Below are 27,743 nucleotides of genomic sequence, written 5' to 3'. Positions count from 1 at the left end.
CAGGCAGTTTCCACATCAGGGATAAGCTCAATCTGCTCCAGTCAAAATAAAACAAATCATGAAAGAAAGCCTGCTCATTAAAACACTTCACATTTCTCTTACGAATAAAAAGTGGTTTGTCTTTGGAACCTTAGTATTTCTAACAGCAACAACAGCACAATGGTCACTTATATCCTTACAAAAAACACCAACCGCAGAATAATTATGTGGAACATTTGTCAATATCAAATCAATCATGGTAGATTTATCTGGGCATTTAAGATTTGGACGAGTGGGTGAGTTAATCAACTGGATAAGATTCATAGAATTACAAACCATCTTTGCCTCGATCCTAACTAGTCTCCCAGTCCCTGCCGCTAAAAACATCCCCACAACATGATGCTGCCACCACTGCGCTTCACCGTAGGGATGGTGCCAGGTTTCCTCCAGACGTGACGCTTGGCATTCAGGCCAAAGAGTTCAATCTTGGTTTTATCAGACCAGAGAATCTTGCTTGTCATTGAGAGTATTTAGCTGCTTTTTGGCAAACTCCAAGCGGGCTGTCATGTGCCTTTTACTGAGGAGAGGATTCCGTCTGGCCACTCTACCATAAAAGGCCTGATTGGTGGAGTGCTGCAGAGATAGACCCTTCCAGAAGGACAACTGCCATCTCCATAGAGGAACGCTGGAGCTCTGTCAGAGTGACCATCGGGTTCTTGATCACCTCCCTGACCAAGGCCCTTCTCCCCCGATTTCTCAGTTTGGCCGGGCGGTCTTGGTGGTTCCAAACTTCTTCCATTTACGAATGATGGAGGCCACTGTGTTCTTGGGGACCTTCAATGCTGCAGAAATGTTTTGCTACCCTTCCCCAGATCTATGCCTCAACATAATCCTGTCTCTGATCTCTAAGGCCAATTTCTTCAACCTCATGGCTTGGTTTTTGCTCTGACATACACTGCCAACTGTGGGACTTATATAGATGTGTGTGCCTTTCCAAATCATGTCCAATGAATTTAAATTTACCACAGGTGAACTCAAAAGTAGTTGTTGAAACATCTCAAGGATGATCAATGAAAACAGGATGCACCTGAGCTAAATTTTGAGTATCAAAGCAAAGGGTCTGAATACTTATATAAATAAAAAAAATCTGAAAACCTGTTTTCGCTTTGTCATTCTGAGGTATTGTGTGGAGAGTGCTGAAAAAAAAACATATTTCAAACATTTTAGAATAAAGCTGTAACGTAACAAAATGTGGAAAAAGTCAAGGGTCTGAATACTCTCCGAAGGCACTGTACATGAATAAACCTTACAATGAGGGTGTGAGCATGTCTGTGTGTTTCTACCTGGTCGGTCGAAGGTGAAGACGTCTCCCTCACACTTGGCGGCACTCTTGGGTGTGCTGGGCTCCGAGCTGCAGCTGGAGCGCCTTCTGCTCCTCCTCTTCGGAGACACAGGGTCCTCTGTGGACGAGTCCAGGTCTGGACAGAAGAGGGGATGAGAAAGACACAGACAATTCGCAGATCCCTCTACTTCAGTGGCGCACACCGTAGCAAAATGTTATGCAACAGAAAATGTAAGAGAGAAATCTCTCTCTCTCTCTCTCACCTGTGGAGTTTTTCCTCTTGCGGCGGTAGCTGCCCAGAATGGCGCGGGGGGAGGTGGCCAGGCTCTGCAGGGTGGGGGAGGGCAGCACCTCCTCTGGCCTGAACTCCGGTAGCTGAGCAAAACGCTCCTCAAAATACACCTCCGACAACACCCTGGGAGAAAGAGGGGGATGGAGGGAGAGAAAGGAGAGAAACACATGAGTAAGGTACCTGAACCCTTTGAAGTGTCAGGATGACTCAGGGATACTCACTAACAAACATATTTTATAAATTGATAGATGGCATGTCTATACTCAGGGTAACTCACTTGTCCACAGAGTCAAAGGTCCTTTTGAGTGGCGGGGGGCGGGCCTTCACCTTCTTGGGAGGAGGGGCGTCTTTGTCGCTCTGGGGAGGTGGCAGGGCAGGGTCTGTACCCAAGGGAGGGGGCAGGGGTGATGAGGGGACAGAGTCCTTCCACCCTGACTGTATGGGGCAGAGAGGAGAACAAGTTTAATAATACAGTATGCTGGGAGGGTTTCATTTTGGGACACAGGGTGTAAAATCAGAAATGTTATTTTCTATGAATGTGATCTCATTTGCATTCTCTGATTATTGAGAAGAAAAAATAAAACAATCCATCAGGTCAATCTCTCCAGCTCTCTCTCACCTCCTTGTTGCTGGCCTCTGTGCTGCATGTGTCAGTGTTGTCCCCAGGGTCGTGTCCCTCAGGCGGTCTGTCAGAGGGGGGCTCCTCAGCAGTGTGTGTGTGTTGGGAGGGGGACGTCGACTCCACAGGACGCTCCAGCTCAAAGGAAAAACGACTGTTGGCCCCAGTGTTCTCTCTTTCTTTCTCCCTTTCCCTCTCTCGGTTCTTCTCCCTCTCCTTTCCTCGGCCTCCTCCCTCGTAGCTGCCCACCGGGATGTTAGCAACTGTGGCTTTGATTTTCTGAGGGGTTCTCACTGGGAGCTGGGGATGTTTGGGGGTGCCTGGTGCACTGCCTGCTGAAATATGTATAAGTTCTCATATACTTGCATTTGTTAAGCATTAGATCTGTGTTCGAAAAACAAAGAGGGCACCTTAGACTTACTGGAAGTGTGAGAGGGCAGGGGGGGGCTGCAGGGCCGCAGTGACAATGAGGAGCCACTTGGGGGCGCCACTAAGCTGCTGCTTTTATTGAAGGTCTGGGCTTCCCTCTCCGTCTGTCTGTCCGCCTGCGTGAGGGTTGGCCTGTCCGTCTGTCCGTACGCCTGTAGCTCAGGCTGCGTCTCCGCTAGTCTGTCTGCCGCTTTCTCTGACTGAGAGTGAGACGTTCTGTCCGTGGGTCTCTCCCCCACATGCCTGTCTGTTTGTCTGTCTGACTGGAGCTGGGTGTGTGTGTGAGTGTGTGTGGTGGGGGTGGTGGGGGCGAATGTGTATTTGGGCAGGATGTGGGTGGACAGACTGGAGGAGCTGGAGACTGTGTACACCATGCTGGGTGGCCCGGTAGCCATGGAGACCACCCCAGTTGCCATGGTGACACTGGTAGGGGGGTAGATGGCGGTGATTATCTGTCCCCCTGAAGCAGAGGCTGGGCCAGAGGGGAGGGAGGGGCAGGTAGGGGACTGGACTGGGGCCTGAAGGGGAGGCTGACCTGGAGAGAGAGAGAAAGAGTTAACACCCTTCAATGGCCAGAGTGTACAGCCAGAGTGTGATAACCTGTTTCCTCTAACCTAAAGGTTTTGCTCCTGTTCTCAAAACTGAGGGGAGGTTTCTTGTTGCAGTTCACAGGGAACTTAAAAAGTGCAATATAGTTTCAAGTTTGAATGTCACATGCACAAGTACAGTGAAAGGCATTTCTTGCCAGCGCTAACCCCAACACTGCAATAATCAATAACAATGTAATACTAAAACTAACAAGGTGGAACTAAAGCACACAAGATGGAAAATAAGAAATAAGAAGAACATGATAAAGTAAACAAGCATAATGAGGTTGGAGCAAAACGGCAGCCATCCAGTATCCATCTTATTCTAGATGTCCTTCAAGTGGATGCACTGACCTGTAGAGCCCTGCACGGGCATGCATTTTATGCCTGAGCCAAACCCATGCCCTACCCAGGCCTGATTGCATCTGGCAAATTTAAAGCCAGGCCCTGCCCAGCCCTGTCCGAAACCTGAAATAATGCCCTCCGTTAGTTAATCCATTAGCTGCTCCTCTCTATTGGTCATTCTGCTCATGGAGGCTCTGGGTATATGAGTATCCATAGTAACTGCTTTGCTTGGGCTGCTCTGCTCAATGACGAGACATGAGACTCTATACTACCACAAAACTCAAGGGACATTCTTATTTTCAGTTAAATAATCTCTCCTGCTTTATATTGGACGAGGTTGAAGCATGTCTGACACCATGTTATGATCTTAGTCAGACATGACTGTACTTCGCAGCAGAGCACGAGCAAATGGCTCAGCTTCAAAATGTTAGTGATCAATTGAGTTATACAGGAGCCCTACCCGGCCCTAATCTGATGTATAATGTCAGGGCCCGACGGGCTCGGGTAGCAGAGCTCTACTGACCTGTGATGAGGGGTTGGACTAGGTTCTGTCCAGGGGAGGCTATGGCTGTAAAGCCCAGCGTCGCTAGGGGCGACGAAACATATGCAGATCCAGGGGTGGGCTGGGCCTGCTGAGGGGAGGAGGAGCCTGTTGTTGTGGAGACCAGAGGCAGAGCAGAGGGGACTCCTGGCATGGACTGGACATAGGTGATCCTGTGAGTGGTGGAGAGAGAGAGAGAAAAGAGAGAAGTTAAGGTGAAGAGGGAAAGAGAAAGTGTGTATGAGTGAGAGAGAGAATATGATAGATGAAACAGGCAGTGAAGGAGGAGAGAGAGACAAAAAAAAAGGAAAATAGAACATGAACAATGATGAAAGGAGGAGAGAGGAGAGAAATGGTGCAGTGGGGGTCAGTGGGTGACGGAACAGTAGATGAGTGTGTCTGTGTGGTGGAGCTGAGAGGCAGTGAGGGGGCGGCAGGCAGGCAGCAGGCACTGCAGAGGAAGAGGCAGCCTGGGCCAGCAGCAGCAACAGAGCAGAATGACTAACACACAACACAAGAGCTGCAGTTCTTCCAAAACCATTGTGTTATGTATTATGGTAGGGCAGCAGCGCTAATAGTGCACTGTTAGATTGAGTTGGTCTGTGTCCTCCTACCTGGTTGGTGGGGGCGGCAGCAGCACAGTCTGAGATGGGGAAGAACCTTGGTGCAACACTGTAGCCGTTCCCATGGTAATGGGAAAAGGGCTCCCAGGATGCCCTGCCCCGCCTTGCTGGAGCTGGGATTGGACAACAGGCATGGGAGCGATCTGGAAGATCTATCAGAGAGAAAAAGAGATGGAGAAAGAGTGAGAAGATATATGTGTATTTAGTCATTCACCTGGGGTAACTGCAAGTGTAATTAGTTAGATTATTCTATGATTACAAAGACTAGTAAGAATGGTCATGTTGGGGCTCTGACAGCCCTGGGATACAGAATAAACCTACTGAAATCTCAATGTCTTGGTCTGGCTGTCATCACCATGGTAACACTGCTTACCTTGCTTCCTGCTTGAGCTCCATTCTGGACAGGAAGAGGTGGAGCCACGAGGGGGTACTGCTGAGCAGGGGACGTCCTCACTGTTGCCATGGGAAGCAGCATCTTGCCCTGTAGGACTGGGGACTGGGATTGCACTAAAGAGTGAAAGAGATAAATATGGATAAGGTTAAGCCTTTTTTGAAAACAGTGTCACAGTTCTCCATTTATTAACGTTTTGGTGTACGATTCTTCCCCCCCCCTCACCTCTGGCTCCCGGGCTGACCACTCCCACGGCTGGGCTGGAGGCGTATCCCATCAGCGAGCCTAGCCCCACCTGCTTCCCATTGGCTATGGACATGTGGGTGGGCGGAGCTGTGGGCAGGTTGAAGATACTGTTCGGCAGGTTGTGCAGCTGAGGGGAGGGGCTCTTGTGATTGGAGCTGGCTGATAGGGTGGGCAGGATGTATTGGACCTGTGTGATGGCTTTGCCCCCGGGGGATGCCAGAGATGACGAGGAGAGGAACTGGGGCTGGAGCAGGGAGAGGGGCAGGGGGCCGTTGGTGTGGTTGTGTGTTGGGGCAGAGACAGGGGCGGTGGGGGGCAGCTGGTGGTGGGAGGACGGATTGGGGGAGGGACTGATGAGCTGGACGGTGGACTGGCTGTGCCCCGGGAACACCAAGCTGGTCACTAGCCCCCCTGGACCTGCCCCTGCACCTATGGGATTGGGTGACGATGAGGAGTAGTAACCAGGCCCTCCGCTTCCTGCTCCGGAGTCAATCAGAAGCTGCGCCTGTTGCAATGGGAGAGACCTCCTGTCTGGTGGGTGAGGAATGGATGAAGCTGCTCCGTCTCGGGGTTTACTAGCGATGGGGACTGGCGTGCTCACGACCGGACGAACCACGTTGGTCACCACTGTAGAGGCCACTCTGACAGCCCCCAACCCGAGGAGAGGAGACAGGCCAAGGGGGGCAAGGGCAGAAGGAACTGGGCCTCCGGGGCTGGAGATGACAGAGTGGCCTGAGGAGGACAGGGAAAGAGAGAGGGATGCCACTCCTCCTCCATCACCAGCTCCTCCCTCTATTCCTCTCTTTCTCCTGCGGTCTGAGAGCCCCCCTCCTCTCTCCTCATCGTAGCGTTTGGAAGGGTAGGAGGAGAGAGAGACGGAGCGTCCGTGGGGGGTGGGCTGCGAGGAGGAAGAGCAGATCACTGGAGCAAAGACACGCTGCAGAGACAGAAAGAGAAACAACTAAATGTCTGTAGCAGGGTGAAAAGCAGAAGGACTAAAACATGTTCCACTTCTCTAAATAATGGTACTATATCAACAACATGATCAGTCAGACAACTGTAACTCAATCTAGCCTTGATAAAGGAAGAGACTTACCTTGCGATCGCTCTCGTTCCCAGAGGCGTTGTCACTGTCGCTGTCCGTCACTCTCTCCTTACACTTCAGGTCTATGGAGCTGGCAGGGTACGGGTCCTCTGTAGGGGGAAAGGGGAGTGAGGGTACTCATGGTTTATGTGCATAAACACCCATTTCTAACTTTCTCTGCCAGTATATTATATACGTAATATGCATGTCTGGGAATCGTTTGTGTGGAATTTCCTGTGACCAGATATCCCGTAGGGGGCAATAAAGGTCTTTTGAATAGAATTTCTCAAACTGTCCAATTAAGATGATGTCATTATGGGAAAGAGCTACCAGTAGTATTGTGTTTCCCAGCAGTGTAATAACCTGAGTTTTACATGTTTACAGGGGCTTAGCCCAAAATAAGCTTATAATTGTTGCGTTGTTGAGATGTCACAGCAGTTTAGTTTCTCACCAATGACGTCGTCGTCTCCCTCCTCTTCACAGATGACCATGCGTTCCTCATCACTGGTCATGTCCTCACTGACCCCCCTCTGAGACCGGGACAGGGTCTGGGCGCGCCCCGAAAACTGGCCACCACCATCCCCACACATCTGAGAGAGGAGGAGGAAGAGGAGGAGAGGGAGCCAGATATAAAACAACAAAGTTATGGATGAGAGGGACGAGTCAAAATTGACACACCAAACTAAGAAACCTGTTTATCATTTGAGTAAAGTGGCTGTAGTGGAAACAACATTATGTAGCATGGCCTTACCTGTGACAGTTCGGCCAGGGCCTGTGTGTTGCCCCTCTCACTCCTCTCCAGGCTGTGCACGGCACTCTGGGAGAAGGCTCGGGGGCGGGGTAGCTGACCTACATGCCCCTCCCCTGGATTCCGCTCAGACACACCCAGCAGGCCAGGCCCCACCCCTTTGAGCTCCACACCATGGGGCTCTGAGAGAGAGAAAGTAAGGGGGAGAGAGACAGTGGAGCATAGCGAGAGGAGAGAGAGATAGATATTCAATCATAATGTTTTAGTGATGACAGAGCTCAGAAGAAACCTTGGCAATCAAATGACCATCTCTTCCTTTCTGTTATCTCTTATTTGGGTGTTTTGAGCAGCAGTGTGTGACTCACCGGTAGTCTCAGACATGCTCCTTTCTCTAATGTCTTTGCCCCCCGGCCCCGGGAGCCCTCTGCCATCAGAACTAGACTTCTTCCTGTCTTTGTTGCACCACTTCCAGTCTGGGTGGGCCTTAAAGTGGGCCTCCTTCACCTGAGAAAGAGGGAGAGAGAGAGGATGAGCAAACAAAATACATTAATTTTTTGGCTGCTTAGTCAGGTCAAACTAAACCATTGCACTAAATTGGTGTGTGTGTGTGTGTGTGTAACACCTGGAAGGCGAGGTCGTGATATTTCTGCTTCTCTTTGGGCCCCAGGGCATACCACCACTCGCCCAGGATCTTGCTAACCGTGCGGTTGTCCTGGTTGGGGTGCCTCTGGTGCACCAGCGCTCGATGACGCTTACTGAAGATCATGAACGCGTTCATTGGCCGCCTGATGTGGTCCTTCTCCCTCTGAGAGGGAGGAAAGAATGATTAGATGAGAGGGTGAGAGAAAGCCAGAGCGCCTTGCCAGGGATGCTCCTCTTTTAACAATGTGATTAAATGAGGAACGGAATGTATGACAAGGTAAGAGATTAATTGAGAAAATGAGTGAGCGAGAGACAGGTGAGAGGTTACCTTGTTAGGGCTGATTTTGTCCCCATCTTTGGGCAGGGCGCTGAGGGACTGAGTGCGTCTCTTCACAGGAGTCACAGACAAGGGCGGCTCAGGAAGAACACTGGGGAAGAACCTGAGAGACAGACAGGTGGAGACAGAACCATGACAACATCAGATATATCTGACCAAAACCATGTACATCTCACTCACCATCATACCTCTGTAGCAAACATGGAACATATATATATATATTTTTTTTTTTAACAACTCTTAGCAGGAGTAGGTCTTAGGAGAGAAATTTGAATAAAACTGTCACTCTTTCACACACACAGAGCAGGGAAAGTGGCTCCACTCCCCAGAGACATTTCGGTGGATTCAGCAGACAGCTCATGACAGTCAATGGACAGCAGCAGCCTGGCCACTGCCATTCTTTTGAGTTATTGTTATTGTCAAACACACAGGATAGGTGCAGTGAAATTGTGTTGTTTTACAGGGTCAGCCATAGTAGTACGGTGTAGTACGGTGCCCCTGGAACTAATAAGGGTTAAGTGCCTTGCTCAAGGGCACATCGACAAATCTTTCACCTTGTTGGCTCGGGTATTCAAACCAGCAACCTTTTGGTTACTGGACCAACACTAACCACTACGCTACCTGCCACCCTGTATATTCATTTAGCTTGTATTCATATAGCCATTCATATGGCTAGTAATAAAGCACAGAGATGGATGCTTTTGTTCCTCACCTCGTTGTTCAAATAACATTCTGCTCTACATGTAGGACTAGGAGTATACTAAAACTTCACAGTGGACGCGTGGAGCCACTCACTCTACTAGGCCTGTCCCTGCCCCCCAAAAATCTTGCCTGATCAAAAGTCGTCTGTTCTTTCGACCAATTAACTGGTCTAAATTTTAAAACGCATCTATAAAATAAACTATATGCATTACGCTTGTCTGATGCGTGATGTGGATGTTGATTCAGAGGGGTTGGGTTAAATGCAGAAGACACATTTCAGTTGAATACATTCAGTTGCACAACTGACTAGGTATCCCCTTTCCCTTTAAGCTCACTTAAGCATCCATCTATTCTGCCAACAATGCCTTAGTGTATGTCATGGAACAATGGGTCAAATATAACCTGTTTAAAAAAAATCTTATAAAGTTGGTTTTGTAGCATAAACTGGGAATTTGATATTTTTGACTGATATTATGATTGTCTGTTTCATATGTGCAAAGTAGTTAAAACGCTATCAGTTCCACTTTAGGTCAATGTTATTTGTACCTTGAAGTAATAGTTGTACATTTAGATTGGGAAACACTTAATGGTTGTGTTTTTGTATTCTTGTGATTGGGACCTACTGACTTATGCCTGAGTTTATGGACTGTTTGTCCTTTAACATCATGCTGTGTGTGACTGCTGTCTTTCCATCGGCCCTATGTAGTGGTCCTGGAGAAGTTGGTATATTCTAATTTTGCCAAAAAAGTTCCCAAACAGGCCGCCCAGAGAAGGGAAGGCACCCTGTGTGAATAAGCCGATGTTATTCAATGTTTTTTTCACTCTCAAAATCACACATTTTTTAATATTGAAAGAATACCAAAAATAGTCTAACTGACCACACCACTCACTTAAAAGAAATGTACACATACATGTTATTCAATCATTGCGTCTAAACTGTTCACAAGCGTCTGCGTAGTCAGGCGCTAAAATAGAACTTGGTTCTATTTGTGATGCTTGACGCGCCGCAAGTCCCGGCTCTCCCATCTCCTCATTGGATTTTAGGAGCCTAAACCCACTTGAGTGATTGAAAGATGATCTGAGGTCCACACTCCTGTCCAGTTGGTGGCAGCAATGGTTGCTAACTGCCATATAAACTCCAAAGAAGAAGCCTGACGGAGGAGAGATTACCAGAAACTAACACTGTTTACCCTTCTATCTGTGGAATAATTGTCAGAGTAGAGGACCTTGTGCATTTCAGGTCAAATAACAAGCCAATGTTTATATCCCAGGACAAATTAGCTAGCAACAGCAAGCCAAATTGGCATGAATGTTTAATGCTTTTCGACCTATCACCAAATTAATATAGTTGCTTCAGAGTTTGTTTTGATAATTCAACCTGCGTGTCCTGATCATGTCTAGTGTGGATGGACAAAATCAACATGCGTGTGATGGCACATGCGGACCCACGCAGTGTATTTCACGTGCTTTGCGATTTTGTCCACTGTACCTGTACCTCTTATACTGTACCTGCGTATACCCTACACCACTGGCACTTTGTGTTTTACAAAAAGTGCACTCTCCTACAGTGCGCTGGTATTACGGTCCTTTCAGAATCACAAACCTGTCACACACTGAAGACCTATAGGTTCACCACTGTACTAACCTGTCACACACTGAAGACCTACAGGTTCACCACTGTACTAACCTGTCACACACTGAAGACCTATAGGTTCACCACTGTAATCTGTCACACACTGGAGGCCTATAGGTTCACCACTGTACTAACCTGTTACACACTGAAGACCTATAGGTTCACCACTGTACTAACCTGTTACACACTGAAGACCTATAGGTTCACCACTGTACTAACCTGTTACACACTGAAGACCTATAGGTTCACCACTGTACTAACCTGTTACACACTGAAGACCTATAGGTTCACCACTGTAACCTGTCACACACTGGAGGCCTATAGGTTCACCACTGTACTAACCTGTTACACACTGAAGACCTATAGGTTCACCACTGTACTAACCTGTCACACACTGAAGACCTATAGGTTCACCACTGTACTAACCTGTCTCACACTGAAGACCTATAGGTTCACCACTGTAATCTGTCACACACTGGAGGCCTATAGGTTCACCACTGTACTAACCTGTTACACACTGAAGACCTATAGGTTCACCACTGTACTAACCTGTCACACACTGAAGACCTATAGGTTCACCACTGTAACCTGTCACACACTGGAGGCCTATAGGTTCACCACTGCGCAAACATGTCTATAATAGATAAAAAGGCTGTTAAGATATTCATGTTTCAGAAAAGGAGTGTGTATATTTGGCCTGGAGAAGCAGTTATATGTGCTGACTGAATGGAAGCTGATAATTATGAGTTTTTTACTCTGGGAAGAAATTATGAGTCCGCACTGTCCAAGACAGAGTCAAGACCGAGTACAAATGTATCCAAAATGTAGAGAAGACCGAAACACTCAAAATGTGGTCTCGAGTACTACTATTGTAAAAATAGCCTACATATAAAGCCAACAAATAAAAACAATACAGCCTACAGGTAGAAAATAACATTATAAAAATAAATATCCTATAAATCACATTGGCTACACATTGCCTGTCTGCAAGGAACTTGAAACACTGTATCAACTTGTGTCAGCCCAAAGCTCATGCTAACAAACTTGCAACATTGTATAAAATATTCTGGGCCCTCAGTTTTGCTCCAGTGAGCTCGGAACAGACTGTAGGCTACAAGAGCTCATCGGGATTAGAGCATGATATTTTTCCCTTTCACGCTGAGTGGTTATCGAAAGGGAGAGAGCTGGAGACAGCTGAAAAGATATTTGAAATACATTGAGGACTATTGTCATTCTCAACGGATGTAATAACAGACTGTTTGCTTGAAGTGAAGAAAACATTACTTTGAGAAGCTCCACAGCCCATTAGTGGTGGTGCGTTAAGCCAATAAGAAATACTATCAGACCCTTAAAATTGGCCTACATTTGAGCACAGGCAAGGTAGCCTATAGTCCTACTTCTATGCGTAATCAGGTACAAATTGGGGGGAGACCGCACATTCTGGAGAGACGTGCATTATGCATCCTAGCCACACTCCCCTTCCTCTTGGACTGTGCCATCCTCCGCAATGGATTAGATCAGACAAGTGTCTCATATTTAATAAATAAATATATACAGTACCAGTCAAAGGTTTGGACACCTTATCATTCAAGGGTTTTTCTTTATTTTTACTATTTTCTACATTGTAGAATAATAGTGAAGACATCAAAACTATGAAATAACACGTGGAATCATGTAGTAACCAAAAAGTGTTAAACGAATCTAAATATATTTTAGATTTGAAATTCTTCAAAGTAGCCACCCTTCCCCTTGATGACAGCTTTGCACACTTGTCTTACAATGTAAAAAATAGTAAAAATAAAGAAAAACACCAGAATGAGTAGGTGTGTCCAAACTTTTGACTGGTACTGTATATATTTGCTACAGCTCAACAAAAAAAAAATCTTAGTTGACCAACAGCCTAACCACCAAACAATCGACTAATTGGGGTCAGCCCTAGTGTCCACATGCAGTCACGCACGCACACACTTACGGGTCATCCACATCACTCTCAGTCTCACTGTCTGGCCTCTCTCTTTCGGCCTCTCTCTCCCTCTCTGGGGTCAGGTCATCTGTGGAGGGAGTTGGCCTTGTGGGTCCTCTCTCCAGGGTGGGGGGGTCCTCATTGGCCTCCTGTAGCAGCACTGCACCCCCCTGAGACTCTGAGAAAGACAGGAAAAGGGGGTATTTTCACAATGATTCAAATCTCTGATAGTTATCTGGTAATTCCAATGTTTGTGTTACGTAATTATTATGTTTCATGTGTTTGAAATCATGGTAGAAATTGCAATCTTGCTGGGATTTGGGTAGAATTTAACTAACAACCTACCTGTTTTCAGACTGGCAGCTTGGGGATGATTGATTGGTTGTTGGCCCTCACCAGACTGAGTAGAGGCATCTGATTGGGTTGGTGCCAGGAAAGGGACCAATGAATGCCAGGGAAACACAGGAACTGACCGGGGTTCCACGTTGGTCCAGACTTTAAAAAAAAATACAAAGAAATGGTTAGGTCTACTCCTTTCATAACGGTTTATGGACTCACAATATGTCCAGACAATACACTCATAGTGAGCTAGCCCAAACATATTTTTATAAAATCTCAACATCCGATAAACAATCTCAACTTTCATATAAAGAAGATTCTATTTCCAGATTTGGGAAACATAGCGTTGTTAGCCCATACACTTGCTAATAGTTTATTTTTGACAATATTAACACTTTTCTAGTATGGTCAAGAAGTGACTATCAAAGGCCCATCTTCGCAGAACCAGTGGCCCACTGGCTTAACCAATTAGCCTTAGGTATATAATCATGGCTGTTGCTGCTCCCCATATGGGACACCTCTGGAAACTCACCAGCAGGTAGCTGATCTATGTGAGCATCAATCAGCAATGAGAAAGACCTGTATATACCATTTATATCACACTGTAAATTCATAATGCTACAATACACAAAATGGTGCTGGAGACAAATATGAAAAACACACAGAGGTAGTAAATGACCATGACTGACCAAACATGCTCAGTCCTTGACGGAGGTATTGAGGGCTTTCTGATGAATACATGGTTGAAAAGGGTCCTTTATTGTGTTTTTCTAAAAACGAGAGTCAATTAAAAAGGGTCCTTGAAAACGTCCCTTTACAATGTCAGATAAAAATCCATGTGTTCAAACATCCATCAGTGATCCAAGATCGTATAGTGGATGGCAACTCCATCGATGAAACAAGAAAGCAACAGTGCTCGATGGTGCCTGTATCTGACGCTTATCTTCAGATTGCGGTCATCACGCACAACGTTCACTGCAATAGACGCACTGCTATTATGATTTATCCCGTGGCGCACAGATATCTGTAAATGTTGATTTCTGATTAAAATGAAGTCCCGGGCGTATCGGTCAACAACATGAGACCAGCTCACGCTTTCATATTTTCAGAATTCCGCATTCTCTGCGAGCAGCCTATTTATTCCCGCGCATTGACGATAACAATTATATTTCCCCAGTGCAGAACATAAAATACGGGGAATAGCACAATGTAAAATGGATTGCCAACTAGTCAGTAGTCACAAGTTGCAACAGGATACAGATGGGACAATATGTTAAATATCATCGGAGATGTATGTGTTCCTCTTGATCTAATAACCCCTGATGTACCCTCGTCTGTTTGTTTACATTACTGGAGTGCTGCGGTCATGAGTAAGTTAACTAGGCCTCACCCTCATCCACGGAGTAAATTGGCACATCAGTCCGAGACATACGCTATCCTCGCGGCCATGTTCAACTTGTCTCTACACGTACTCGCTTCAGTTTAGCAATGTACAAATGGTACGAAAGGCTAGTAAATTGTTTAGGGCAGAAACGATCTCCGGAGTATTCGAGTTATTGCATGTGGTCGACCAAGAATGTCTGACAGCTAGCTTGGACGACACTAACATGAATTGCTAGCAGTGGATAGCAAGCTGGCTATCTGGCTAGCTTTTTGTTATGCAAATGCTCAAAATGACAAAGCTATCAAATTCATCATCCTGCTAGATTTGTTTATTGAAGGGATTTGTATGCCTGAATCTATCAATCAATTGCGTATGCATCGGACCGTGTGTAAAGTTATACACAACTACTAGTTAGTTGAATGAACACAGGCTAGCAGCAGCTATTTGCCATCCATAAACTCCAGTACAGGCTATGCTCAGCAACATCATGCTTTTACTTTGGATGTTCTTGCTGAAGTTTGGAGGACAAGTGACAACCCCAATTGTTTATCTTGCGTTAGCTGGCCACCACAGATGGGTTTATTGCAGTCTACATTGACGCAAGTATCAAATCAAATTTATATAGCCCGTCGTACATCAGCTGATATCTCAAAGTGCTGTACAGAAACCCAGCCTAAAACCCCAAACAGCAAGCATTGCAGGCGAAGAAGCACGTAAAATAACCTGTGTTACTTCAAAATACAGCCGACAGGTTCAACTCGAGAAGGCAACCCGAGCCTCAAGTGCACCGGTCCAAATAACACCGTACCCTCCGTAACGCCCCTGGCCCTGCACCCGCAGAACAGAAACAGAAAGCAGTCAAAGAAACGCAATTATTGTCCTCATGTCACTACCCTTCCTTTACACAACATATGTCTGTTACTATTGTTGTTTTTCTTCACACCATGAAACCACTTATTTGAGGAACAATGACTGCCGAGTACTAGATCTATAAGATGGTAGCTAAATTTACTAAAAACCTGTCTGAATACGCCTGCATTTTTTACTCCCAAAACCGTTAGCTACCTGCCTGTTTAGCCGTATGGTTACTGTCAGCATCCAACATTGATATTCTATTGCTTTGGCACCAACTCATATTCAAATGTGAAGCAACGTGAAATCGTATTCACCATCAATTAACTTTCTACCACACAAGGCGGATCACATGCAGGTGTGCGTAAAACTGGTGCATTCACCCATATCCCACTGGCTCTCCAGTTGCTGGTTAAATCCAAAGACCCATTGTTTTTGCAAGCTAGCCACCAATGCGCTACCCCCACTAACGTTAATATATATGTTTTAAACACCACCTTGGGCTCAGTCGGCTCCCGCACACACCCCTACCTCGTATCTATCAACGTCTCAAAAAGATAATCGACTGAAAATATAGTTAGCAGAAGTATTTCACTCCAACGCTGTCATGAGCAGCAGCGATGATGATAACTCGGACCCCAATGACAGAAAGTGGGGCGAGACCAGAGCACTGTTCTATGTTGGTTGCTGCTCCCCTTGGACCAAAGAAAACGACAGAATTGAGCTCAAAGGCAGGAAACCGAAGCTAGAGACCAGCTGGAGATGCTCTGACACAGATCCGTGGAATCGTGGGCTTTATATAGAAATAGCAGCTCGAGGTCCGGTGCGATCTCCGCCTGCAGCAGGTCACTTCGCGCGCGCCCACTCTTGTCCGTCAGCTCGGCAGGTATTTGTAGTAGAAAAGTTAACGTATCATAACGTCTCCTCACTTTAGCTCAACTCTCTTCTCCACAATTTCTCCTCTCTGGCTTCGTCTGGCCCTTTCTTTCTTTTCCCCTCCCTCTTGTTGTAAACTAGGCTGCCCCCTCTCGCTCTTTCAGTGTGTCAACCTCGCCCCTCCGTGCCCCGCCCTTTCTCTACATCTAAGCTCCGCCATTGGTCAAGGCAGCCACCTGTCATCCCACCGCCGTGACCGCTGATTGGTTCAAATATACACTGGAATGTCAGTCATATGCAAATCTCATCGGTCAGTCACTGATCGCTGCACTGAAATAGAGCTCCTAAAAAAAGACATAAAATTGGAACATGACTTCGTATTGGCTCTTATGTTATTCAATCCAACCGTTACGTATCTGGCGTTAATTTATTGGCTACAAAGCCCAAGTTCCCCAACCTGAATCATACCGCAATAATTACTTTACATAATCCCGCCCATGTCCCATCTCCATTGGTCTATTTTAGGTAGTATGCAAGATTGATTGCAGAGCAAGCAAATCGAACAGAGACACTCGGATGGAGGACAACACATCGCTTGACAGAAGTTTAAATAAGGATAGTTTAAAAAAACACATGCAGTACCAAGTTCTTCCATCTGCACAGCGGGCGCTCTAGAAATCAAACTTTGAAGTGGAGCTGTGAAGCAGTTTCCACTAGATAGAACAGCCACAAAGTCAAATTGGCAATTTAGTAAAAATGTATGAAAACAAAAATGTGCTTTTTGGTCTTAATTTAAGGTTAGGGTTAGGCAAGGTTAGCAGTGGGGTTAAAGTGCAAATGACAAGTGTTTTAACTACTTTGCAGATATGAAACAAACAGACAATAGTATCAGTTAAAAATACAAATAAAATAAATTCCAAGTTTATGCTACAAAAAACAACTTTTATAAAATGTTTTAAAAATAGGTATTATTTGACTCAACATCCCATGAGGTATACTATGGCATTGTTGCCAGAATAGATGGATGCAGTTGAATGCATGATTAGAATTCACCAATACACTTCTTGGTAGTCCAAAAAATATTGCTATCAGGTTGTAAATCACAGCTGGCCTGGTACATTGTTTGCTGCCTCCATTCGGGAAGCACTGTTTCAGTTTCAATGACTGAATATTTTGGACAAAAACGGACAAATGTAACTAAGGCTGGAATGCCAATAGGGCTCTTTCATACCGTCCCTAGGAGGGGTGTGTCACTTGAGTGGGTTGAGTCACTGATGTGATCTTCCTGTCTGGGTTGGCCGTGGCGGAGATCTTTGTGGGTTATACTTGGCCTTGTCTCAGGATGGTAAGTTGGTGGTTGACGATATCCCTCTAGTGGTGTGGGGGCTGGGCTTTGGCAAAGTGGGTGGGGTTATATCCTTCCTGTTTGGCCCTGTCCGGGGGTGTCATCGGATGGGGCCACAGTGTTTCCTGACCCCTCCTGTCTCAGCCTCCAGTATTTATGCTGCAGTAGTTTATGTGTCGGGGGGCTAGGGTCAGTTTGTTATATCTGGAGTACTTCTCCTGTCCTATCCGGTGTCCTGTGTGAATTTAAGTATGCTCTCTCTAATTCTCTCTTTCTTTCTCTCTCTCGGAGGACCTGAGCCCTAGGACCATGCCTCGGGACTACCTGACATGATGACTCCTTGGTGTCCCCAGTCCACCTCCAGTTTCAAATGTTCTGTCTGTGATTATTCTTATTTGACCATGCTGGTCATTTATGAACATTTGAACATCTTGGCCATGTTCTGTTATAATCTCCACCCGGCACAGCCAGAAGAGGACTGGCCACCCCACATAGCCTGGTTCCTCTCTAGGTTTCTTCCTAGGTTTTGGCCTTTCTAGGGAGTTTTTCCTAGCCACCGTGCTTCTACACCTGCATTGCTTGCTGTTTGGGGTTTTAGGCTGGGTTTCTGTACAGCACTTTGAGATATCAGCTGATGTACGAAGGGCTAATTAAATTGATTTGATTTGACAATCAAACTAGCAAGGGCTATGATCACAAGTAAGTCATAACATGGCTAATAGACTAGCATATCTATTTATGTAGCAAACTAAAAACACAGAGCCTAACATTAGTTAGCTAGCTAGCTGCTAGGAGGAAGTCATGCCATTGGAGGAGTGGGTGAGTGACTTTTTTTACAGTGTCTTTTCACAGCTAGAGATGCAGGTGTCATTTGGTTAGCTAGCAAGAACTTGAATAAATGTCATCCAGTTACCTAGCATATCTCTTGCGTTCGCAAATTCACTCTGGCTATCTAGCTAGCCTAGTGGTTAGAGTGTTGGGCCAGTAACTGAAAGCTTGCTGGATCGAATCCAGAACTGACAAGGTGAAAATCTATCGTTCTGCCCCTTGAGAGAATACCAAGAGTGTGCAAAGATGTCATCAAGGCAAAGGGCATACTTTGAAGAATCTCAAATATAAAACATTTTGATTTGTTTAACACTTTTTTGGTTACTACATGATCCCATTTGTGTTATTTCATAGTTTTGATGGCTTTATTATTATTCTACAATGTAGAAAATAGTGCAAATAAACAAAAACCCTGGAATGAGTAGGTGTGTCCAAACCTTTGACTGGTACTGTATGTTTTTATTAGGTTATATTTACTGCTGTGTCTATTAATTGTCCAAACGCAGGGCCACTTTCTCACTCTATATTGCTATAGAATTCTCACAAATGCCTTACGATACGTTGTTCCCAAACATTCTATTCATTTATGAAAACATGAAAAAAAACAAAAAAACATGCTCGCTTAGAATATATATATATATTTTTTAAAGTGTAATATTCTTCCTGGTGGTGTATATGAACTAATTTTTTTAATCAAATGTCATGTTGCTAAAATTCTGTCAGTTCCACTAAGGTTAGAGTTAGGTTTAAAATCATATTTTAAGGAGATGAATTGTAGAAATAGGCAGGGTTTATGACTTTGTGGCTGTGGTAACTAGTGACAACCCGGTGATGCCTGTGAGACCACACTATCTGTATCTTTGGGCTTTTTGTTATTAAATGCATTAATAATATTTCCAGACAATTCCCTTCCACATTCCAGGAATCATGTCATTTATCCTCTGAGCCTGTAGGGTTATTACAGTGTAATAACATCAACCAGTCATCTAGCATCATCTAATGTAGCCTACTCTCTGATGTTATAACTGCTGCTCAGTGCTCAGCCATGTGTTTTGTGACTCAGCAGTGCATACACACACACCATGTGACTGAATTACAGGAATGCTAAAAAGAGACAGAGTATTGGTAATGAGTAATTAGCAGCATTAGAGAAGCTTAGAGGAACCAACGCCAGTGTCTTTTCCAACTAGACTACTACTCTACTACTTCTTCAACTAATTGCTCCACTACCATTGTGTTTTAAATAGTGGCACGACAGGCAGCTGCAGCAGTTCCACATAATGGTAGTCATGAGCATTAGAAGTATTAGAAGTAGCCTAATGGTTGTGGAACGATGAAATACATTTTCACCACCATAAAATCAGATGGTTGGACAATTATTCACTCTATTACAACATGTTATTTAACCACATGTGTACGCCACAGACACACACAGACACACAGACACACACACACACACACACACACTGCTATGTGTGGTTGGCACACACACTGGCATGTAAACTGAGTGGTAAATGATTGAGTTGTTTGTGGAGCGGTTCTCTCAGTTTCCGTGTCATTAGTCAGAAACGGAGAGGGGAGGAGAGCAATGATGTCATTTTCCACCATAAAAAGCCCATTCAATTCCCGAATATAATTTTTCAAAATGTTTCCATAGTGCAGCTTAACATTCCCTAGACTGACTTTTAAATGTGTGTGTGTGTGTATATGTTGAGCACACACATCATGCACACACACAACAAGCACACACGCTTTCTGACAGATACAAGAACACAAGCGTGTACTGTATACACATGCACACCTGTACACACATACGCAGTCGCACTTACACACAAACCAGGACTGAGAAAGAAAATGAGTGGTGGAGGTTTTAGAAACAGGGGGAAATGGGTGGGAATAGAAGAGAGGGAGGTAGTATCAGTGTAAAAATAGACTAACAGTCATTCTGTGTAGAGGGGAGGAGAGAGGGAGGGAAAACAAAACTATTATGGGAGGAAGGGTGGAGAGACCAGAGATGGGAGAGATGGATTACACACATACACACACACACACATACACACACACACACACACACACACACACACACACACACACACACACACACACACACACACACACAGTGCAGTGAGTACAAACACACAAATCAACTACTAAGGGCACTGACTGCAACTCCTATTACTGGATAAAAGGTTGCCTATAGATGTCCACATCATTTATCACTAATACTGCTGCTAATAGAAAACATACACACATTATGACAAATTGAGTGTGTTGGCACAGTACATCTAAACACAATTCTCACTAATAGCTGCAAATAGCGTACTTAATAACACACAGTCTAAACTATGACAAGTAGTGTATCTAATACCCTCCAGAACAGTGTAGTACATTTTATTTGAAGTGTTCTGTTCAAATACAATAGAGGGAGGGTCAATCTCCCTCTTCTAGCCAGTCATCTCACAGGGAGCTTTGGGAGCCAGCCAATAAGGTCACAGCGAGCGCGACTAGCTCAGATCAGGCAGATGTTGTTGTCATAGTAAAGAACTTATATTAACGTTCCAGAACCACTACTGAAAGACAGACATACAGTATCTGCTCTCAGCTACTGTCAACAGCATCCTACCTTTTTGCTTAAATGAAAAATTCAGGAAAAATTGAAAGATTAACTTCATCAATATTTAAATGGCAGTCGAAACAGACTTATTCTTCGAAGTGTTCTAATCTGTCATTCATTGTGTTGTCCATTCAGCTGGGATTTTCTCCCCAGTCTCTGAGGGAGTCACTTCTGTCATGGGAATGCCCAAGCCTGTGGCGTTAAGCGAACGGATAAACTAATGGGCATTAGACTCAACCTCGACGGAAAAAGTGAGAGACTACAACTTTGAAACTGCCCTGAGCTCTGACCATGTCAATACATATAAACCGCTACAGAGAGCGACAGAGGGAGAGAGGGGAGGTTACAGCCCTGTCGCTGAGGGTACACTGTTATTAAACTACACTGAACAAAAATATCAACGCAGGCCACAATCAACAGCCTGATCAACTCTATGCGAAGGAGATGTGTCGTGCTGCATGAGGCAAATGGTGATCAACATCTACTGACTGGTTTTCTGATCCACGGCCCTACTTTTTTAAATGAAAGGTATCTGTGATCAACCGATGGATATCTATATTCCCAGTAATGTGAAATACATAGATCAGAACCTAATGAATGTATTAAATGAACTGATTTCCTTCTATGAACTGTAACTCAGTAAAATCTTTGAAATTATCGCGTATTATATTTTTATTCAGTATATTTTGTGCGTAAAGGCTCTACAAACCAGTTCTTTTTATGAGTTTATAAATGCTTTCCTAACCCTAAATAATCTACAAGATGATGAAACAGAGATGAATATACATGTATTTTCATGTCTTTCTTTCATTGATCCCTAATAATCTGAACTGTTCCCTCCATATAGTCTGTCGAGACAATTCTAATTAAAGGTGCCACATTTAAAGGGATGGCTTTAGATACATTGAATCAAAACTCAATGAGAAAATCTGTTGGCCGGCAAGTGGGGGGGGTGGGTTTTCAGCGGTTGAATAAAATGTATTCAGAGCGCACAAGGGAACCACGTCGGAAAAGCCTGTTATGTACCTGGCATAAGGTAAGTGTGAATGCCAACTACTGAGAGTGCATAGGAAAGGCGTGTGTAGGAAAGGTATTAATTTCCTGTGTCTGAATTGGGCCCACAGTGATGATATAAAAAGAAAAAGACTACATGGGGGCTTTAACATGTGCAAGTTATACAAGAGTCATTTCGTTTGGTAGACTATGTGATTATGTTTGGTAGGAAAGAATGTTGGGTAGCAACAAATGAAACAGCACGCGGGTGCAGACAGATCACAGAACAACAGGCAGGAAATACAAGAGATTATCAATAGACATTCAAGCAATTCAATTGAGGATAGACTAAACCTAGAATTATGAGATCACTTGGGCTGAATACTCTCCTACCTCTGAGAGACCTAATAGATCACCATGCAGACTTGACTGAATAGTGACAAACCACTAGTCCTCCGAACAAAATGAAATGACATGGAGAGGAGAGTGTTGAAATTAAAGGGAGAAAATCTCGAAAGAGAGAGACCACCTCAGCAAAGCTTAACGATCTCCCTCTCCTGTCTCTGATTGGTGGAGCTCTGCCCTGTATCTGTGTAGGAGTTTGTTCTCATCGAACCAAAAGCTACATATTGAGGGACTGCATAATACTCTGTGTCTACAGGAATATCTTCACACTGTATGAGGTGTTGATCTGTGCTGCGGGTGTGTGTGTGTCTGTGCGTTTATGTCCAGTTTCTCTGAAGGTGTTTCCTGTTCTCTGACATGTGGCTCTACGTGAAGTCCCTGACTTTCCACCCCCTCCAACACCCACCCTGACTCCCTCTCTCACCTGGCATCACATATAGGGGCACGCCACAGTCTCTCTCTCTCGCCTCTTTCTCCCTCCAACACCCACCTTGACTCCCACTCTCACCTGGCATCACATATAGGGGCACGCCACAGTCTCTCTCCAACACCCACCCTGACTCCCACTCTCACCTGACATCACATATAGGGGCACGCAACAGTCTCTCTCTCTCTCGCCTCTTTCTCCCTCCAACACCCACCCTGACTCCCACTCTCACCTGACATCACATATAGGGGCACACCACAGTCTCTCCCTCTCTCGCCTCTTTCTCGCACTCCCCAAATCCATCTCTCCCCCTCTCTCTCCTTCCTCCTACTAGTCTTTTGCTCTATCCAATTATAACTCGATTTTCCACCCTCCACAGTTACCACGGTAACAGTCATGTTGGGCACAGGTCCCCATGTCACTTGTGGAGACCAATGGCCCCCTGAACGCACCACAACACACACCACCCTCCACCTGGCCTCTGTGTCTTCCCTAGAGACAGAGTGTTATGATGTCATCTATTCGTGCGTAATCAAATCATGGAATTCAGCTTCTGTCAAAATGCAGAACTAGTGTGCGTCATGTCATCCTGAAGCTTTCCTGAGACCATAAGCTGTGTGTGTTTCAGTGTGTGATCCAGCCTGCCCAGACAAATCATGGGCATGGGTACAAGAGATGCTCAGTGTTCTTCGGTACACACATATCCACCATCGACAGTCGAGCTCTTTATCGTCTGTTATTTTCAGACACAGGACACATGCGCACTAACACTGAACATTACCATGTTTCAGAGCACAGTACTTCTCCTGTTCTCACTCCCTAGCCACTGATCTAGGATCAACTCAACATTGCCAAACCCTAACCATTATAGGGGGGAACACACCAAACTGACACCAGATCAGCGTCTAGGTGCACCGTCCTCCCCTGTCCCTGTTCTGTGGCTGAGATGTAATGTGTGTGTTTGTCCACCTGGAGGCAGTATGAGCCAGCAGATAAAGCACCAGCAGACGGACAGAGCCATGCCAGACAGCCTGGGCAAACACTCAAGCAGGAGAGAGAGGAGAGCGGGAAGAGAGATGTTCGACCTCCCTAAAATAAAAACTCATCTCCTAAAGTAAAGCTAAGTATAACTTAGGTCGGAGAGCACCTGCACTTCAGAGGAACATTAAAAATGCACTTTTTAGACCCCCCCCCCCCCAAAAAATATATATATGTTTTATGAAGTACAATAGTGACGCATAAGCCTGCCCTTGTGTATTTGACTATATATACACGGTAATATAACTATCACGATATGAATGAGTGTTAGTCTATCCAGATGTGTGGTAGTCTGTTGCCATGGTCTGGGAGCCAGTGCGGGGCTTTAAGTGTTACGTAAAGGGGGAGGGGGGGTTGTTATTCCCGGGTATCTGTATCCGGGTAGACCAGGATGGCGAGAGGGAGAGGAGGAGACTGCAGTCTATGGAGCGAAGGGTTAACATGGAGAATGGGAGCTTTTTGTGGTTTGGGAAAGGCAGAGCGAGACAGAGAAAGGAAGAGACGGGTCTCCAGTTGCTTTTCCTGAGTGTGTGTGTGTGTATAAGTGAGTGCCCTGTGTTATGTGTGTGTGTGTGTGTATAAGTGCATAAGTGAGTGCCCTGTGTTGGGTGTGTGTGTATAAATGAGTGCCTTGTGTATGGTGTGTGTGTATGTGTGTGTATAAGTGAGTGCCCTGTGTATGGTGTGTGTGTATAAGTGAGTACTCTGTTTTAGGTGTGTGTGTGTATACGTGAGTGCCCTGTCTTGGGTGTGTGTGTGTGTATAAGTGAGTGCCCTTTGTTGGTTGTGTGTGTGTATAAGTGAGTGCCCTTTGTTGGTTGTGTGTGTGTATAAGTGAGTGCCCTGTGTTGGGTGTGTGTGTATAAGTGAGTGCCCTGTGTTGGGTGTGTGTGTATAAGTGAGTGCCCTGTGTTGGGTGTGTGTGTATAAGTGAGTGCCCTGTGTTGGATGTGTGTGTATAAGTGAGTACCCTATGTTGGGTGTGTTTGTGTGCCCAGATTTGGGTGTCTGTGTCTGCCAGCCTGCTGTTGGGTAGGTGTGTGTGAAGGCGCTAAGCCCAGTCAGGCTGGCCGTGAAGCACTGACTATCCAGATTTCACCTCATAATCACAGAGAAAGCTGGAGTTTCCATTTGCCTCTGAGAAACTAACAGGGTCTACTAACTAACACAGGGCTAAGAAGTTAGTTCTAATAGACTCTGTATGAAGCACACACCAACCACACGCACAGTCCCAACCTCACTACAAAAGGTTCATTCATGCTACATACAGTAGATTTGTATTCCAGAAAGTAACAGCATAACCTTGTTTGACCGGGCCTGGCCAGAACTAGGCTACTGCTGTAGGTGGTCACTTTAAAGGTGGAGCACATAGCCTAACTAGAATAAGAAGTGAAACCGTTGATTTGAATTATTTAAAGAACAGTCAGATTCTGAAATCAAAATGTTAGAGTAGGCATGTCAAAATGAAATGTAGAGGCCTAAGTTGTTTATCAGAGTACTATTTATGCGTCCATGTTGTTCCATATGATGTACAGCAAATTGCCCTTAGCAGGTAAAAGAGCCTGAGAAAAACACAGTTGCCATGACTCTGTGTGATGTGTATTTCTGGCTGGGTTCTGTGGTAACATTAACAGTACAAACTTGGAAATAAAGATTTGACCCGAGCACTTCAACGTCAACTACAAATCAATTTAGAGAGCTACATCAGAATTCTCGTCTTGCGTTCATGTTCAAATGTTAACTAAAATGTCAGAGATGAACCGAAAGAGGCAGGACTATGTCTTTCCATTTCCACTGACTGCGAAGGGAAGGGGAACTGCGTAGCGCCAGCTTCTATTTGTACTGCATGTTGTGTGTGTGTACATTGGTGTATGGGAGTGTTTGCTTTGTTGCCATGGCAACATACATTTGGCACGTGCACATCATTTCCGGTGTTTGATGATTGATGCGTGGTTGCACACACACTCACACGACTTACAATGCATCATGCACATATGACATACTTTTCCCTTTCATCCTCTCTCCCTCCACCTCATCCTTTTCTCACGTAGTCGCTCAATGGTTCTATCAATTTTACAGCACTACCCTCAGCTCTGACATTGACCCTCTTAATCCCTTTATAAAATGAACTTTAAGTTACAAACACACACGCAGTCCCTGAATCCAGAGTTCCATCTGAGTTTGAGTGTGGTTACATTTCCCAGCTCCATCCCTCAGTTCACCAAACCGAGTGGCAGGGCTACTGTTAGGCTGAAACACAAATCCCAGACTGTGACTTTGAAGTGTGTGTGACGATATTAAACATGAATAAATGGAACATTGTATTGGATGGGTGGAAGGAGGAGTGGAAACAGGGGAAGGAAGCTGCAGAAAACTCATCCTTCTGTCTCACTTCCTCAACAGAGTTCAATCTTATTTACCTGACTCACTCCTCCTCCTCCCTTCTCTCTCACATATCTCCTCTAGCCAAAGCTGGAGTTCTACCAACTAACTCAATTGTACAGCGATTCTGTCACGGTCGTCATATGGAGGAGACCAAAGCGCAACGTGGTAAGCGTACATACTTCTTTTATTAAAGAAAGAACACTGAACAAACTATCAAAAGAACAAACCGTGAAGCTAATATGTGTAGTGCAGACAGGCAACTACACATAGACCAAGAACCCACAAACAACCCAAGGAATATGGCTACCTAAATATGGTCCCCAATCAGAGACAACGATAAACAGCTGCCTCTAATTGAGAACCAATCTAGGCAACCATAGACATATAGACCTAGACTTACAAAAACCCCTAGACAAACAAAATCCCCTAGACAATACAAAAACGAAACAAACCACAGACCCTCGTCACACCCTGACCTAACCAAAATAATAAAGAAAACAAAGATAACTAAGGTCAGGGCATGACACATTCAGTAGATAATGGAGGGGAGGGGGGGCTGGAATCATCTTATAAGTGACCTGCCCAGTGTGAAAGTATGTGATGTTATAAAATATATATATATTTACTTGGCCACTTCTAAAATGTGCAGTTTTGTCAATTGGCATGCTGACTGCAGGAATGGCCACCAGAGCTGTTGCCAGAGAATTTAATGTAAATTTCTCTACCATAAGCCGCCTCGTTTTAGAGAATTTAGCAGTACGTCCAACAGGCCTCACAACTACAGACCACGTATAACCATGCCAGCCCAGGAAGTCCACATCCAGCTTCTTTACCTGGGGGATCATCTGAGACCAGCCACCCGGACAGCTGATGATAATGAGGAGTATTTATTTCTCTAATAAAGCCCTTTTGTGGGAAAAACTCATTCTGATTGGCTGGGCCTGGCTCCTCCTCCAGGTACTTGGACGAGCATGACCTGTATGTCAAGGCTGAGAAATGCCTGTTCTTTCAGCAGGCTGTCTTCTTCCTAGGGTATCGCATTTCCACATCAGTGGTGGAGATGGAGAGTGACCGCATTGCAGCCATGCGTAATTGGCCGACTCCCACCACGGTAAAGGAGGAGCAGCGCTTTTTAGGGTCTGCCAATTACTACCGGAGATTTATCCGGGGTTTTGGCCAGGTGGCTGCTCCCATTACCTCACTGCTGAAGGGGGGTCCTGTACGGTTGCAGTGGTCGGCTGAGGCGGACAGGGCTTTTGGGCAGCTAAGAGCTCTGTTTACTTCGGCTCCCGTGCCCATCCGGATCCCTCTTTGGCATTCATAGTGGAGGTGGACGCTTCCGAGGCTGGGATAGGAGCAGTGCTCTCACAGCGCTCGGGTACGCCACCGAAACTCCGCCCCTGTGCTTTCTTCTCAAAGAAGCCCAGCCCAGCTAACTATGATTTGGGGGACCGGGAGTTGTTGGCTGTGGTTAAAGCGTTGAAGGCATGGAGACATTGGCTTGAGGAGGCTAAACACCCGTTCCTCATCTGGACTGACCACCGCAACCTGGAGTACACTTCCGGGCAGCGAGGAGACTGAATCCTCGTCAGGCAAGATGTTCTTTACCCGTTTTGTGTTTACCCTATCCTACAGATCAGGTTCCCAGAATAAGAAGGCAGACGCACTGTCCCGGCTGTATGACACAGAGGAGCGGCCCATGGATCAGACTCCCATACTCCCGGCCTCCTGCCTGGTAGCGCCGGTCGTTTGGG

The 27,743-nt window shown here is 45.5% G+C and overlaps 1 protein-coding gene across 6 annotated transcripts in view; it reads right to left on the bottom strand.

Moving 5' to 3' along the window:
- The window catches only part of LOC110509768 (protein capicua homolog), a 62,181-nt gene that overhangs the window by 6,654 nt on the left and 27,784 nt on the right, over window positions 1–27,743 (bottom strand). The window contains exons 1-18 of one of the 6 annotated variants that reach the window (XM_090192106.1): window positions 13,532–16,150; window positions 12,849–12,998; window positions 12,513–12,681; window positions 8,197–8,308; window positions 7,849–8,031; window positions 7,592–7,730; window positions 7,230–7,408; window positions 6,930–7,068; window positions 6,491–6,588; window positions 5,374–6,331; window positions 5,131–5,264; window positions 4,749–4,909; window positions 4,117–4,307; window positions 2,654–3,196; window positions 2,233–2,567; window positions 1,891–2,048; window positions 1,585–1,736; window positions 1,323–1,457 (exon numbers count right to left, since the gene is read on the bottom strand). In XM_090192106.1, coding sequence (XP_090048232.1) covers window positions 1,323–1,457; window positions 1,585–1,736; window positions 1,891–2,048; window positions 2,233–2,567; window positions 2,654–3,196; window positions 4,117–4,307; window positions 4,749–4,909; window positions 5,131–5,264; window positions 5,374–6,331; window positions 6,491–6,588; window positions 6,930–7,068; window positions 7,230–7,408; window positions 7,592–7,730; window positions 7,849–8,031; window positions 8,197–8,308; window positions 12,513–12,681; window positions 12,849–12,998; window positions 13,532–13,583 — 3,988 coding nt within the window. In that variant the 5' untranslated portion in view covers window positions 13,584–16,150. Of the gene's footprint in view, window positions 1–1,092; window positions 1,176–1,322; window positions 1,458–1,584; window positions 1,737–1,890; window positions 2,049–2,232; window positions 2,568–2,653; window positions 3,197–4,116; window positions 4,308–4,748; window positions 4,910–5,130; window positions 5,265–5,373; window positions 6,332–6,490; window positions 6,589–6,929; window positions 7,069–7,229; window positions 7,409–7,591; window positions 7,731–7,848; window positions 8,032–8,196; window positions 8,309–12,512; window positions 12,682–12,848; window positions 12,999–13,531; window positions 16,151–27,743 lie in introns of those variants that run through there. The other 5 variants (XM_090192109.1, XM_090192098.1, XM_090192102.1 and 2 more) reach the window with 5 other exon arrangements.

The sequence above is a fragment of the Oncorhynchus mykiss genome, chromosome 2, assembly GCF_057628025.1.
Source record: "Oncorhynchus mykiss isolate SJ-2025 chromosome 2, ASM5762802v1, whole genome shotgun sequence".
Classification (NCBI taxonomy): Eukaryota; Metazoa; Chordata; class Actinopteri; order Salmoniformes; family Salmonidae; genus Oncorhynchus; species Oncorhynchus mykiss.
This window is presented reverse-complemented; position numbering and strand designations above follow the sequence as displayed.